The following is a 16,044-nucleotide window of genomic DNA, read 5'->3' as shown; positions in this document are numbered from 1 at the left end:
TTGGGAAGGAGAGACAGGAGAATTTGGCTTTTAGATAACGCGCACGCTGCAAATTTTTTATTGTTCAACAACGCACAGGAGAAATCACCCACCGGCACCACCTTGAAGGTCAAAGCTTAAGACGTTACGCACTACGACTACGACGAGGGACGAACGGGTGCCACTTTAAGGAGCTTCACCCCTAGAAAAGGATGCCATAAACATGATGAACCGCGTTGACTTCATTGGATTGTAGATGTATTTGCTGCACATTCGAGAGGAACACATTTACATACATACTGTCATGTGCAATTCCATCGTGTCACCGTCATCCAGCTTGTTCACCCATCCTTCCACACTGCACGTTTTAGGTCCCCACCATCAGCTGACGTTTTCCCCTGTCACTATTGTTCACTTACCACCACCACATGTGCTATGCGACATGTTGTCCACTCCAACCAACATCAGCCATTATCACCACGACAGCATCCACCACATCCAATATTTTTCCCGCCTTGTGCACTGTTGCCACGCTATATATACCCACTAACGTTTCCAGCAGGCCCCTAATTGAGGATATAAATAGTGAGACATTGTGAAGAAGAGGGAATTTATAGGGGAAGATTGTAAACTAAAGCTTAAAAAAGAAGTGATAATGAGCAAAAACAGGGAGAAGAACAACTGAAGAAAAACAAATTAAATAAGGAGAAAGTTAAAGAAAGGTGAAAAAGCGAAAAATATGGATAGAAAGTAATGGTCATAAAACATAAGAGAGGGAAAAAGAGAAGGAGGGGAAAGGAGGAGAAACTTGAGGGTAAGCAGGAGTAAATGAAGGACAAGAAATATCAAAGCATAGCATGAAAAGAGTGAGCAAGGGAGGAATAGAAACAATTGCAGGAAGAAAAAGCAAGAGTGAAATCGATATAGGAAGCCAAAAACATGGAACTGGGAAGCAATCAAAAACAGAGAGGCCACAAAAAATTAACGCAGAAGAAAATAAATAAGTTGCGCAAGGAGAGAAAAAAGAGCGGAAAAAGAAAGAAAAAGAAAAAAGAAAAGCAAAGAATTTTATCCAGATCCCCACTTCCTTCAAGTTTACCACCATTAGGGCAAATCTGCCTTTATTTTTTTCAGTGGCTTCCTCCTTCGGTATTTTTTTTTTACCTGCATGTTTCAGTGCTTCAGTAATTTGCCTCATACAGAAGAGGCAAGGGTATTTCAATGATAAGGCCAAAGAAACATAAATCAGAAAATGTAGCTCACTTGTCGGTGTTTTTCAATAAATTGACTGAATACGTAACCTTATTGAACATTTGGTATTATTTTGTTTTTCACTTACAGGATGGGTGTTCCTCATGATGGTGAAGACAGCTCCAAGAGTTGTCCAGCGAGTCAACTATTTTTAATGTCACCAAAAGCGTCGCCGAAAAGAAAACTAACATTTTCCCCATGCTCCAAAGATGCCATAAACAAGTTCCTAAAGTAAGCTTTAAATGAATACTTTGTGTTTGTTCATGACGGTTCTTTTTATGTGCACTTCATTACGACAGAACATCATCAGCTGAAGGTTGTAAGCGCAGAACTAATATGTACGTAATAGATACATGAACTTCTCCCCGTGACTGATTTTATACTTTGCACGTGATCCCCCGTCTATTTCAATCTCGTCCTTCCGAGTCAGTGTAATATAGACTGACTGTCGTTTCTAACTATATTTAATCGACCGAAATTTTTTCACCAACACGTAATTGTTGAAGATATGAAACTTGGGTGTGTTGTTTCATCATTGCGAATTCGATCATATAGCGCAGAAAGGAACAAAGGAGCAGATGGTGACGGGAACAGCACTATGTAAACGTGGACAGGCAGTACATCGTACTTATGGCGGCGTTCAGGACAGCGACGAAAAAGGGAAGTAGCAGAATACTATGTCATCTCAGATAACCTTTAAAACGTCATGGTGAAAAGTCCTGAGACTGAGCGGCAACGTTATTTCAGGGTTGAGCTCTTTTTATACATTGTACACCTAAATCCATGTCTTTCTGAAGTACACACATGCAGAGCACGTAAGTATTCTGTGAGGATTGAAACGTCAATATTCTATGCTAAATACGCTATAAGGCGTGGTCAGTGTTATAATGGGCAACAGGAGGTTATCATGTCGTAGTCGTGGTCATAACACTTCACCGAGTCAGTACTGCGATAGTTTATTTTACACTTAAGCCCTGCATTTACAAGTTTCAAGTGGGTAACCGACACTGTTCGGTACCGCTTAATCGTACTGATTTTCACGAGAACATTAGATATTAAATATAGTGTACACCGGGCCAGCGCTTTCCCGAGCGGGTATAGGAAAGCGCATCATTCAAAACGTAAAGTTCTATGGGCATTTCCTTTCATTGATTGCGTACCTATTTCACTTTCATGCATTGTTTTTTCACGTACAATAAATTTCAGTAAATTTGCTGACACTAAGATCACGGGATCGAGTCTCGGCTGCAGTGGCTGCATTTTCGATGGAGGCAAAAATGCTGTGGGCCTGTACGCTCCGGTATGGGTGCACGTTAAAGAACCTCAGATGATTGAAATGTCCGGAGCCCTTCACTACGGTGTCTTTAATAATCATATGGTGGTTTTTGAGACGTTAAACTTCGCGTATCAATCAAATTATTCAAGTTTCCGCAGATCAATTTGCTCAAACGCATGCTGCTAAAAGTGCATTGTTACATGTTTTGTGACGGGCTTTGGACGCCTGCAAAAATAGTGTATAAGATCACATCGCATTGAAGGAATATATTCCTTGGAAGAATATATTCAGCGGACCTATTCAGCTGTCTTCCTTTATATTGAAATACCTATACACAAGAAAACTCCATGTGCTTCTTGCTACGAGAAGTGGCACTTCTTTTACACATGACCTGGAATTGCGTACATTAACGCAGTTCAAGAAGCAGCAAGCGAATGTCGCTACAGGAGATATAATTGCGTGCCTGCTGCCCACTCCAGGAGTGAGAGGACCTCTTTGAGGCATTGAAGCACCTTGTTGGTGTCGCAAATCCGCACACGCTTTCGATCATGGTATTAAAAAAATTTCCCAGCACTGCGAGCTCTTCCAGCATCTCTGAAACAAAGTTGGAGCATAGGTGGGTCTCGGAAACAACAAGCACATCTCTGACGAGAACTACCAATAAAGTTGCGGTATGTTAGCTTCATAATAAAATAGTACGTGAATTGAAAGAGAGCTTTTCGGAAAATGCAAAACCGGAGGCCGTTTTCGCAACTTGTCCCCTGAATTTTACACAGGAATTTAATATACGCCAACAAGGCTTTAAACGAAGGCACCTGTTGCAACTTGTGTGGTAAAGTCTGCAAAATGGAAGGACGCAACAAAAGGGAGATGGTAGGGAGTTTGACCAGAAAGACATTTGGTTGGCTTCCCTACACTGGGGGAAACTTTCCCAAAAACAGCGTTGCTTTGTAGTTTATATCTACCCAGGATCGGCGAGAACATCATCATTATCGCCATCATCATCATCATCATCAGACTGCCTACGTCCACTGCAGGACAAAGGCCTCTCCCGTATTCCGCCAGTTAACCCAGTCCTGTGCTTGCTGCTGTCAATTTATACCCGCAAACTTCTTAATCTCATCTGCCCACCCAACCTTCTGTCTCCCTCGAACCCGCTTGCCTTCTATGGGAATCCAGTTAGTTACCCTTGATGACCAGTGGCTATCCTGTCTACGCGCTACTATGATATCCTTAACCCCCGTTTGTTCCATAATCCACTCTCCTCTCTTGTCTCATAAGGTTACACCTACCATTTTTCTTTCCATTGCTCGCTGCATCGTCCTCAATTTAAGGTGAACCCTCTTTGTAAGTCTCCAGGTTTCTGCTCCGTAGCTAAGTACCGGCAAGATACAGCTGCTATATACCTTCCTTCTGAGGGATAGTGGCAATCTACCTGTGATAATATGAGAGTGCTTGCCAAATAGGCTCCACCCCATTCTTATTCTTCTAGTTACTTTAATCTCGTGCTTCGGCTTCGCGGTTATTACCTGTCCTAAGTAGACAGAGTATTTTACAACTTGAAGTGCACTATTACCTATCTCGAAGCGCTGCTCTCTTCCGAGGTGGTTGTATATTACTTTCGTTTTCTTCAAATTAATTTTAAGACCCACCTTTCCGCTCTCCTTGTCTAACTTCGTAATCATGAGTTGCAATTCATCCCCTGAGTTACTCAGCATTTGAATGTCATCGGGACGGCGAGAACACACAGGGGTAATTTTAGCGCTGGATTGTTAAAAAAAGCGTATGTCGGCAGCGTTGACTGGACGAATGCAAAGAATAAATGTCATTGTCCAAGCAGAAATTGAAACCTAGCATTCTCTGCGTGGAAATCAGGTATTTCACCACAGAGCCACGCGAGGCCTCAGAACTACCTTTCAAACAGACCATAATGTTCATGAAACGCCAATCGTGGTTGCAGTACTGGCTTTCCTATTTAAACGTGATAGTCTTAAATAGCTCGTTTCGCCGAAATTCCGGCGTAGGTGTGGGCGTCAGTGCCAATGTTGGTGGTTGTGAGGGGAAAATCATCTTCTTGAGCATGAACGAACCATAGAGACCGGAGTAAATAAAATAAATAATAACAAAATACTGGTTCAAAGTGGAGATCGAACTAGGGCCACTGCATGGCACTGGGAATTTCCACCTCGAGCCACGTCTCTGCTTGGGAACACCGTGAAAATAACTTCCTCTGCTTGGAAATGCACTGAAAGTGACTTCAACGCTTTTCAAACAAACGCGTCCTGTATTCTGAATACAACATGAAATATTGTCGTAATAACGCGAGTTACTAGCGTACATTGGCATTGGTCGTAAGAACATAGCGTTATCATAATAGCTTCATACCTGAAAGCCAGTCACACACTACAAGACACACACATTCAACGGCAGCCTTTCTGCCACGTTTTGAGTGCACAGCAAGCTCGAAAAGTTTTCACTCACTAAGTGTTTGAAGTACGCGCTCGGTACAGGATATCTCTTTCGCGATCAATTCTGAACGGAGAAGGTTAAGGGTACCCTACATTTATAAACATTACATATGTACTCCTACGATACAGCCGTCACATCAGGTTCACACCAATTGTAGTCACGTGTCATCCGCTTGTTTCTGTAGCAGTGTCCAGGCCTACGATCCTCGCGAGTAGCAGCGCTTTATATCAGCTTACCGCTTCTGATGTTTTTAACATCAATGTTGTTGTTGGCATTGTTACGACTTTGTAAAGAACTGTAAGAACAACTGGTGATATAAAACATAGGAATCTGTTCAACGTATATTTGTGTACGCTATTGTACATATTTATAGCATAACTTAGTAACACTTTGCTGAATGAGAAACTTCAACACAGCCAGCTTGCCTGCGCGTGCTTCGCATTACATTGATTTCCAAGGTACGTGGGTTCTGTCGATTTTTTTTTTCAAAACTATTCCAAGGTTTCACGAAACTTTTTCATCCAACAATGCCTGGCTGTCTGAAGTTAGAGATTGTTGAGCATAAACCTTCTCAAGCTATCATTCTCTTGGTTTCATGTCCTAATTGACTCAATGTTCACTGCGTTTTAGTTAACAAAACAGCTCTTTCTGTTGAACGCATTTGCAAATAATTATAAAATGCTTACCCAAGTCACTGGTCACGGAGTTTTAAAAGCTGCGATGTTATGTAACTATTAATTCTTCTAGAAGTTGTGCTGCTACTAGTCATGAAAGGCGTGCGTATGAACCAGCATACGAACGAATATTTATTTTTTGCACCTATCAATACTTGCCTCGATGCAGAAGTAAAAATGCCAGCTGCCTGTATGATTATATAACTCCGCCAGAAGATCCCGAAGTGCGTAAACGAAGAAAATCAAAGTGTGAAGAGTTAAAGAAAGTGGACGAGTATTACTACGTAAGGGAGGTGAGAGACATCGTTTAGAAGTTTTAGGAGATTGTAAGTTTGTATGACACGAACTCGTTATAGTAAAATTGCATACAAATTTCTAGAAAAAGTATATGTTGTGGTGTACCTCAGGATTCTGTTAAAAGTTGCACGTAACAATCTGCTCTTATTGGGTTTTTGTTGGGACATGAACTTGTAAACCTTGTCTGCGACACTGTGCGTGCCTTAGCATTAAACAACAGGATCGAATAGGTGACCGCGATATCGAGGTCTTTGAACTTTTAGTTACAGTGAAAAGGGTCGCTTTGCACCCAAACCTGATATGCGATCAAAACTCAGGTCACGCGCGCCGCCGTAGTTGTCCGCTGCCCGTAGTAGTTGTCCGGCAGTTGTGGCGGCAGCGGCTGCCGCCACAACTACTGATGGTGTCCGTAACCGCTATTACTAAGTAAGACGAAAAAACAAAAAAGAAAAACCTGGCACCAAGTACACAGTGGGGCTCAAACACGGGTCCGCTGCGTGTCAGCTCAGTATTTTACCAGTGAACCACGCCGCTGCTTCGGACATGGTCACAAACTTTCCTTTGACGAAGGTGTCGGGGAAGGAAACACGTTAATATGAGTAATAAAGTGTTTTAGAACAGCAAAAGAACAATCAGGCGTCACACATTGGGATTAGCGTAATGAGTGGTTCGTCCGATGCACCAACCCATTACAAAAGCTTGTTTTTTATCACCTATTAACTGTGGCGCAAACCCACTCCAGACATAGCTCTTGCACCGTTAGCCACTTCATGAACAATTGGCACAAAATTCCTTACAAGTGTTTAGCGGATACAACGCTTCTCAGAACAATGACGAAAAATAGCATAGCGAATGCTGGTCCACTAGCCAACAACTATTATTAATAATGCCGTAGTGGGTACCCTGCAATTGTGCTTGCATCAGTCACCCAATGAGTGTTTAGAAAAAGCTCTGAAAGGCCGTTCTTCGAGCTTTTGCCTAGACTGTGCTGTGCCTTGAACGCAGGCCTAAGTTTTTTCCAATTTCTTTTGCAGACTTGTTTATTCACTCTCGTCTTTCATTACCTGTCCTGTGGCCATCGTTTTTATATACTCAATGAAAAGTTTTCTGGGAGTTTGAGTCATCGTTCTAGGAAACATTTGTAGTTGGCTCTACTTTGGGTACACGTTATTGGGTACACGAGATTTGGGTACACGTTAAAGAAACCCTGGTGGTCGAAATTTTCGGAATCCTCCCCTACGGTGTCTCTCATAACCATATAGTAGTTTTGGGACGTTAAACCACATTTATCAATCAATTAATCAGTTATTGAAACTACCGACTTATCTCATTTTTGCAAATTCTAATAGTGGTCTCACTGTTGAGTCATATGTGCACTCGTAAAATACAGAACTGACGTATGTTTTGAGGCTGTGATGCTTCTACACGCGAGAAGGTACTAAATACAGAACAAAATCTGTTGAAAAGTATGTTCGTTGTTTATTCATGTGCACAGTAAACACTCCGCAACTGTTTGTTGGTATAAAACCATCGTTTGTAGCGCAAGCGGTGCGAAGCATCAACAATGCTCATTACCAGCTCTTAGGCTGATACGCGCACTCAACAACTTTGTATAGTTATTTCCTGAGGTAGTTTCTCCTTGTAAAAGGTGTGGCTTCAACGTTTTGGGTATAATTGTCTTTATTTCTGCATGATGTTGTCTGGGTACAAAAATCTCTACACACAAATATGTTATCGTAAAGAGATTTATCCATCGTTTGTATCAGTTGAATATTGCTAATATAATCTATCATGTAGAAGATATAAACTTCTAGTGATAGCGAGCTATCTACATTATCTACAGGCGCTCTTTGGTAATAACTGAACCTTGCCAAACAGTGAGAATATATTACTGAATTTAACTCTTCTTCTATACACTCAAATGCAAATAGGTGTTGAAACGGTGTGTGGTTCATCCTTTTGGGGAATAATGGGGCTGCCACAACCATTAATCCATATAAGGACTAACGGCACCAGGCCTAAGAGGTAATACCCACGGATGACCTCAAGGGACTAACATTTAGTCCTCACATTTACACCTTAGTGAGTAACCGTTAGTCCCACAATTCACCTCAAAGGACTAACATTTAGTCTTCACTTTGGCACCTTTATGGAGCAACTGCAATCCCCATATTTACACCTTACCGGGCAACCGTTAGTCCTCACAGTTGAACCATGCCGGACGAACGGTTGATCCACTCAAATACTCCATTCACATGATCTTTTTGTCCCCAGTTCAAACATTGTTTTTTGTATATTTTCCGCCAGGCCTAATACTTTTTGCGCCTGTTTTTCTGCGCAGCGAGCAACAAATTGCGCTGAAAATAACACGCAAAAAAGTAGTTAGCCACCTATGTGTAACTGCTTTCGCAGTCACGGCAACAACGAAAGACAAAAGTGAGACATCAAAATCTTTTATTTTTCTACATACACATGAAGTTTCTCCATTCTTTTAAGTGAATTGACTGTGAAGTGTACGAGTCCAGTCTCGTTGTCAAATCTTGTTCACTCCTTGGCGAGCTCCTCCAACGGAAGCGATAGATGACAAGCATTGCAGACGCCAGCGCCCGCAGCCTTCTGCCTGTTGTGTTCCCGCGGCTGCACGTAGAATGATATAGTAAAAAAAAGTTAGACACAAATGACAGAATATGAAGATGCACGCACATGACAAATACGTGCACGTTAATATAAAAACAAGCGTTAAAATATGAAACACAAATAGCTTTATCTTCACACCTTGCACAGTCCTTCTGAAGCTCCTCTGACGAAAAAAATGGATGACAGGCATCGCAGACACCAGCGCACACAGTCTTCAGCACGCTGTGTGCCCACGGCTGCACAATAAGTATGTAAAATAGTGAATCACATGTGACAGAGGATGAATACAAATGCATATGAGAAATTCGTGCAAGCTGAAATGAAAACATACGTGAGATATGACATGCTAATAATTTCACCATGATGTCACACATCGTCGAAGACTCATTTCGATTCCTGTACCGTACTGAAATGTTCCGTATGCGAAATAATTCCATATGTTTCCATAAAGAATACATATGTTTCCCATATATTTTTCATATATTTCCGTAAGATTCTTACGGGAATATATGGAAACTCCGCGAACCTCCGTGCCGCTAACAAGTCGGCGAGTCCTAACATGGCGTTGCACGCGAAGTGTCTGCCGCCAGCGAACTTCGAACAGGAGAGCGAGCGTACGCTTGGCCGCCGCCACGAACAGCGCCGAGCAGGTTTGAAGCTAGCGCCGAAGAAATCGACGGTAATGCGGCCCTTTCCCACAAACTCTAGCGAGTGCAGCGCGCAAACGCAAGTCGGCCGCCGCGGCCAGCGGCGGCGGACTCGCGCAATGGAAAACCCGCAACGTGTTTGCAGTCGTCGAAAACCCGCAACGTGTTTTCGACGACTGCCAACACAGCGACGAGATCTCAGCCCAATATCGTCAGCCCGGAGCTCACCGCGGCGGCGAAGACAGACGAGCACTCGATGAGCGAGCGTACGGGAGGCCGACGGCAATGGCGGCCAATTTCCAGGCGGTCGCAAAGCACAGGCGAACTGCAGATGCCGAAGCTGACTTTCGCGGTGAATTTCGTGCGCGCGATACACAACACGACCAAGCCCGTTGCCGGCAAGCACGATCCGCATCGCACACGCGACAAGTAGAGTAGAATAAAGAATGATAACCTACTTGCCTTAGAATCCAACGCTGTTTTCTGCCCTGAGTCGGGCTGAAGCCTATATCCGATAGGCCTGTTGACTTCTTGGCTGCCATATTGGCCTCCCCAACTGTTGCTGCCATGTGTTGGTCGTGACTATCTTGAAGCCACAGATATACAGCGTGGCGTGGTGACGTGTCGAGGCTTGCTCCAGACTTCATGGGCGCAGCGAAACGCAAAAGCAGCAGCCGACGCTCATCCAAGCGTACACACAAGCACCACGTCGTAATTCTTTGATCGTCGAATCCAGGCGGCCGTGGTCGAGCATCCCAAGCGTGACGCAACGTGATCCGTCGCCGGCAAAATACGGGGAAAGACTGAGCCAGCAGAGGAGGAGAAGGATATGTGTTGTGTGCAGAAGGAGGGCTAGTTACTTTGGCAACGCTTTTCGCGCTGCCTGCAAGCCCCGGGCGGTTCATCCCTTTGGAGACTAAGTGGTTTCGCGCTGCACACTTTCTTATGTAGTTGGTGCTCAACAGTCTATCCATTCATCGCGCACGCCTATTGGGCTCCATTACTTCCTTTTCGGGTAATTTTGCCTTACAGTATATATGCGGAATGAGTTGTGAACATACTTGGTTACATAGACGCCAGTCATACCCTTATCAACTATAAAGTATAAAACACATAGCCAGTTATACCTGGTAAAATCTGTGCTCGGTGAATGTACTCCAGAATATTTTCTGCGTATTTAGAAGCGAACTCAAAGAGGTACTGGTGCGAAACTACGCGGCTGAGAGAGCCCGTGGCATGAACTGCTGTAACATGCGTACATTATTTACTGAACCTCGACAGCGAATATGGCTTGGAAAGTAACTATCAATGGATTGCACGATTTCGTGCTATACAGCGCACCTCGTGACAGTGGCATTATTTAAGGTGACTTCAAGGTGGTCGCCAAGTTCAGAGATGTGCGTCACCATCGCAGGCATGCTCCGAGCTGGTGCAGCTAAAATAAGGGTGATCTACTCACAATTATTCTTGGCCGCGCTTGTGTTAGCTGGCGAGTACGTGGCGGCTGCTTGCGAATCCGTGTCCACGATGAGCGTGCTGAAAATGTGAAAGCCTCAAAGAAATTGTGGCCGTCATACCACGATTATAAAGATAATGACAACGATGATGGCCACTACATTGTGTTGTACATGCAGCGTAAAAAAGTAAGCAGAGTGTGCCGGCATCGTGCAAGTGCGTCGCGCTTACGTGTGACTTTTCGGATTCTGAGCGCGTTTGTTGCCCCCGACTGCCTATCGTGCTTGGAGCCCTCCCAAAGTGAAACTGTGGCTAGTCGGTAATAAAGAGGCCGAAATACATTATATGTGAAGCGCTGCAGCAAGTGGTGTGACCGTGCTTTCACTATTAGACCCACAGTAACTTGCTGCAGCAAAAAATGTGAAACACAATTTTTTTGTCAGTACTCGTTTAAATATACAGGGAGATGATGAAATGAAGCTGTTTCAGCTGTTTCGGCTATCCTTTTTTTCTTATGCAAACATTTCTCGGTTACAAAGACCAACGGCTGACGCGCTCTCTTTGACGAGGACCGACTACCCGAACGCACACACCCTGAGCATGCACTAAACAAACAAAACAACAACATGCATTCATCCAAATTTTGCAATAGAAGAGTGCGGGCGCAATCATTTCGATTGGTTGAATACGTTCAATAAAACAGCAGGTAAGCTCTGGGCTTCACAATATGGATGGCACCTTGTCACTTTTCTTATAATTCGGTGTCATGAGACCCACGGGAAGGACATTCATGGGTGCGATCAAGCGATTCTTATGGGTTCTCGGTCGCATCTGAAACCTCCTGATACCGCCTTTGACATTCCTGACACCACCTTTGGGTGAAGCAGAAGTGTGAGGTTTAAGCCTTCTCGACACCTTCATCGGGTAGCATAATCCGACAATCCGAGCATCTTTTGGGACAATCGTGACAGATACCACGTTGACGCCTACTTTGCAGGGCGATGCTGCCGGCTATTGATTTGTTGCATTGCCGATACTGGACAGGATCATAGAGGTCTTATTTGAAAACCGCAGTCAAGGGCACGAAATTATCACACAAGTCACCGCAATTATAGAATTTTTTTTTTGCATGCGGGAGTGCACGTCAGCGTGTGATTTCCATGATATTCATAAACTTTTGTTTGGAGAGTACAATGTCTTCAGTAGAACAGACACAGAAGAGGATATAATAGATATTGATCACTTCGATGTCAAGATGAAAGGTGCAGATGTTTATGTGCTCCACATTTTTCTGGCAAAGGTACGATCACAATATGAGATTTCAAATATATAAATGTATCCGCAGGCGCACTTTAAGACAGTAGGGCGGTGGAGTAAGGCAGAAGTACAAATGAAATTACTGTGCTCGTCTGTGGTATCACCATCTGACCAGTGGCCCTTCAATGGCGATCTAGTCTCACAGAAGGAAGATGCGTCGACCTCACAAGAAATACTAGGGCATACTGGAAACAGACAAGCTAATGTTTCCAGTACAGAGAATAAAATTCAAAACACTGAGTGCGAAAAACTATGTAACTTGTAATTACCTCTTCCACACGGATCGAAGTCACCTCCACGGGTACTACTCATAGTGTTAGAGCAAATACAGCTGCAGGTATACTGATTCATAAATTGAGGACGAAAATCCAAAAAGCGACCCATGAGACCTCGAGGATTAGTGCACGCTGAAGACGACAGGTTCAAGAGTTATGCGGGCCTCAGTTCTAACCATATATGTGCGCGCTAGAGCACAAAATCAAGACCAGTATATAAAGCTGAAGTATATAGAAGAAAGTAAAGAAAAGCAATGAGCGCACGGAAGACTACCACTTCTGTTATTCATAAATGTAGCTCTTAAACTAAGCTGCAGATGTCAAGAGGGCAGGGAGTGTAGAGTGCCCAAGGTACTTCACTGCTGGTGCGAAATGCTAAGTCGGTCGAAAAACGGTGAATTAAGTAGCCCAGACCTAGAGGCAGGCAGAAGGAGGAGACATCTATAATGAATGCAGTCAGGACAAGAAAGTACCCACGCGCCGCATTGTTCGCAAACACACGCCGAATACGTGCGTGCAGACGCTAGGGGGACGCTGAGAAGGCGGACATGGTTTGGATGAATACACCATAAGGTATTTTCACTCTTGGTTAAATGCTCTATAGCCTCCACAGTACTGAAGGGAACTTCTGTGATGGAGTAAAGCTGAAAGCAGAGAGAAAAAAATCTTATTGTTAAAGTATTGGTATGACACTAAAGTGAAACGTGTGTTCACAAAAGTAGTCAATTGTTATATGCGAGGCATTTCTTAGTGAACTTCGGCGACTTAGCGAACTTCGGCGAATGACACCTTGCAACCAGCGCGGCCATCATTTTTTTGCTGAAACCTCTACATTTTAATGCGTCGTCACCGAAACGCTCCTTATCGGCACTCGTTACTGTCATGACGCTGTACTAGACATATAAGGAACCTCGTCGTCCATATAAGGAACATATAAGGAGACATATAAGGAGACATAAGGAACCTCTAAGGAGACATATAAGGAACCTCGTCGACATATAAGGAACCTCGTCGCCATATAAAGAACTGCGTCGTCGGTAGAGCGCTGGGTGCCCATTGCTGTGGACTGAGAGGTCTTGGCTTGCATTCCCTGCCAGGGAACTTTTTCAAGTACTTTTTTTCTAATTCATTTGAGTGTCTTCAAGAAACACCTTAGTGGTAACAGAAATTCGCCAGTAAAATAATGGTGGAACTTGGTATAGAGCACCTACGTTTTTAAAACTGACCTTAGAGGGCTACGTTGTGAAGAGGTCAGACAACAGATGGTCAACAAAAATACGCCATTTCACGCCGGAGCATCAGCCGTGTCAATTTTTGTTGACCTTAGTTATGCAGGCACTTTCAATAAAGTTGCTCTCTCTCTCTCTCTTAACTTACAAACCCCAAGTAATGCTGCGAAGCCTTCGCTGTCCTCCACACCACGGGTAAGAATTGGCTCTTGCTGTTGGGTGATGGAATGTTTTAAACGCAGGTGCGCATATCTATTTGCCTGCATGCAGCGCCAGTATGTGCTTCTTTTACTCTTAACGTGGGCTGCTTAGTAAGCTAGATGGTAATGCATTATGAAATGCTACAGCGCACAAATAGAGTGGAACGCATCTATATGTACTCTGTATCCGTTCATTTCTCACTTAGCCGAGAATGGGGTGGGGAGTAACACCGTGGTTTCGACGCTGGTGTCCTAAGATTTCTCCAAGAGTGTGTCCAGCCTAGGTAGCGGACGGGCATATAGACGAGCGACAGATACTTGGTGAATAAATGCTCGATCTGAACGGCCTCCTCTACCGTTATTCGTTTCTTGTAAACGTCCGGGGAACCACATTGTCGCCCCGCCGCGGTGGTCTAGTGGCTAAGGTACTCGGCTGCTGACCCGCAGGTCGCGGGTTCGAATCCAGGCTGCGGCGGCTGCATTTCCGATGAAGGCGGAAATGTTGTAGGCCCGTGTGCTCAGATTTGGGTGCACGTTAAAGAACCCCAGGTGGTCGAAATTTTCGGAGCCCTCCACTATGGCGTCTCTCATAATCATATGATGGTTTTGGGACGTTAAACCTGACATATCAATCAAACCTCATTATCACCTGGTAGTGACATCATGGTGCCGATTATTGCATCGGCAATATGTCTGTAGAAGCGGTGATTCCAGGGCGCCCGTTGGTCTGTCGGGATCCACCCGGGCCTCCGAGGGACCGGTTGGTGACGGGCCATCAATAGGGAGGGCAGCAGAGTTGCGCCCCTTCTGGTCGCCGAGTACATGCCACAGGAAATAGTTGCCTGCCCCCCCCCCCCCCTATCCCCACTACTACCCCGATCTCTCTCGACAAGTAAACTTGTCCCCCTCTTCTTCATCTTGACCTCGGCCACAGAAAAGCCTGATGACGCCTAATCAGAACGATAACGCGAGCACCAGAGACGTCACACCTGTGCGCTAGCTTCGTCTTTTTCTTCATCTGCCACCCTCCTCTCATCTTCTCCATCCGTCGACCCCCTCCCCTACCCACAACATTTTGGAAGCAGGCTACTTCGATCCTGGTTTTTCGTATTTGCCCCGCCCGGCTGTTACTACAAGCGGCAGCAGCCGGGGGAGAAGAACTGCTGCACTAACTAAACACCGCCGCTAGCCTTCGGCTTCCCGCCCTGTCTCTGCGCAAAAACAGCGTGTGAAACGCCGTAAGCTCTTGTTGTACAGCCTGGTGGGACCATGTGGTCGTCACGTGTACGGACGAAAGAAACGCCGCTCCCTCATCATCCCGAGCAGGTATCCGCCACGCGATGCTGTGGTGACTTTCCGGGGATAACCCTCATAAGCTGGGACTCGATGGCGTTACGAGCATGTCGCTTCCCAGCAGGCAGTGGAAAGCTGCACGTTGGGGTCAATTGATGTGGCAAAGTTGGCGGAATGAGGTGATTTCTTTCAAAACTGAAATAACCAGCTGTTTTTTTACCATCGCTGTTTTGAGGTTTACTGCCTGTTTTCGTGGAATGGGTTGGAAACGCTGGCATAGGCGCGGTAGAATAGATGAGCACAATGAGTGCGCGAACGCGTAAAGGCCGTTTCACATGACTTAAAAAGTAGTGACTTTTAGGCTGCGAATTCGCTCGAAGCGAAAAAAAGGGCAGTTCGCTCCCACCGCAGCGGTCCGCACCGAGCTTCCAACATGTTGGAAATTGTCGCCCTGATCGCAGCGGCAGCAGCAATTTTTGGTCAGGACCCGTTGAAATGGGGCTGGTCCAGCCAAGCCGTCGAAATAGAGTTGACGTGTTTGTTTTGGTAATGGCCAATGCTGTGCATTTTAAAATGAAATCAGACTGGAAAGTGTTCTTGAATGACTAAACAAGTGGGCCTTTCGTTGCCGTTCACGGTCACTTCATGATATCATAATGCACATATTATTACATTACATTTATGTCTGTCACAATGAGCGGTGACAAGAACGCGCTGCTCCAGTCGTAGAGCGAAAATGGCAGACCATTCGCGGCTGATGTGAAATGAAACCACCATTATCGACGCTTGCGAACAGAGCAATTGGAGTGAACAGACCGATTATTCTCGGCATCTGAAACAGCCTTAAGAGTGTTGCACGGCTGTAATCTGCTCGCTGACCGCGGGGACATCAACGCCTGCGAAACACCGGCACTTTAGCCCCGCATCGCGTTGCAGTTCACGAGGAAAAAGATAAAAAAGGCTCACATTTCATTATTACGTCTCATTATTTATCTGTAGATTTATTATGCTTTTCAAGCAACAAATACATAAACTGCGCATGTCA

At 44.8% G+C, this 16,044-nt stretch overlaps 1 protein-coding gene across 7 annotated transcripts in view; it reads left to right on the top strand.

The window, feature by feature from the left end:
- LOC119187166 (uncharacterized) overlaps positions 1-16,044 on the top strand; it is a 395,971-nt gene that overhangs the window by 258,309 nt on the left and 121,618 nt on the right. For all 7 annotated transcript variants that reach the window (XM_075871836.1, XM_075871840.1, XM_075871838.1 and 4 more), the window contains one exon: positions 1,321-1,461. In XM_075871836.1, the coding sequence (XP_075727951.1) occupies positions 1,321-1,461 (141 nt within the window). The remainder of the gene's footprint in view (positions 1-1,320; positions 1,462-16,044) is intronic.

The sequence above is a fragment of the Rhipicephalus microplus genome, chromosome 8 (assembly GCF_043290135.1).
Source record: "Rhipicephalus microplus isolate Deutch F79 chromosome 8, USDA_Rmic, whole genome shotgun sequence".
Lineage (NCBI taxonomy): Eukaryota > Metazoa > Arthropoda > Arachnida > Ixodida > Ixodidae > Rhipicephalus > Rhipicephalus microplus.
The sequence above is the reverse complement of the archived record's forward strand: the minus strand, read 5'-3'. Positions and strand labels throughout refer to the sequence as shown.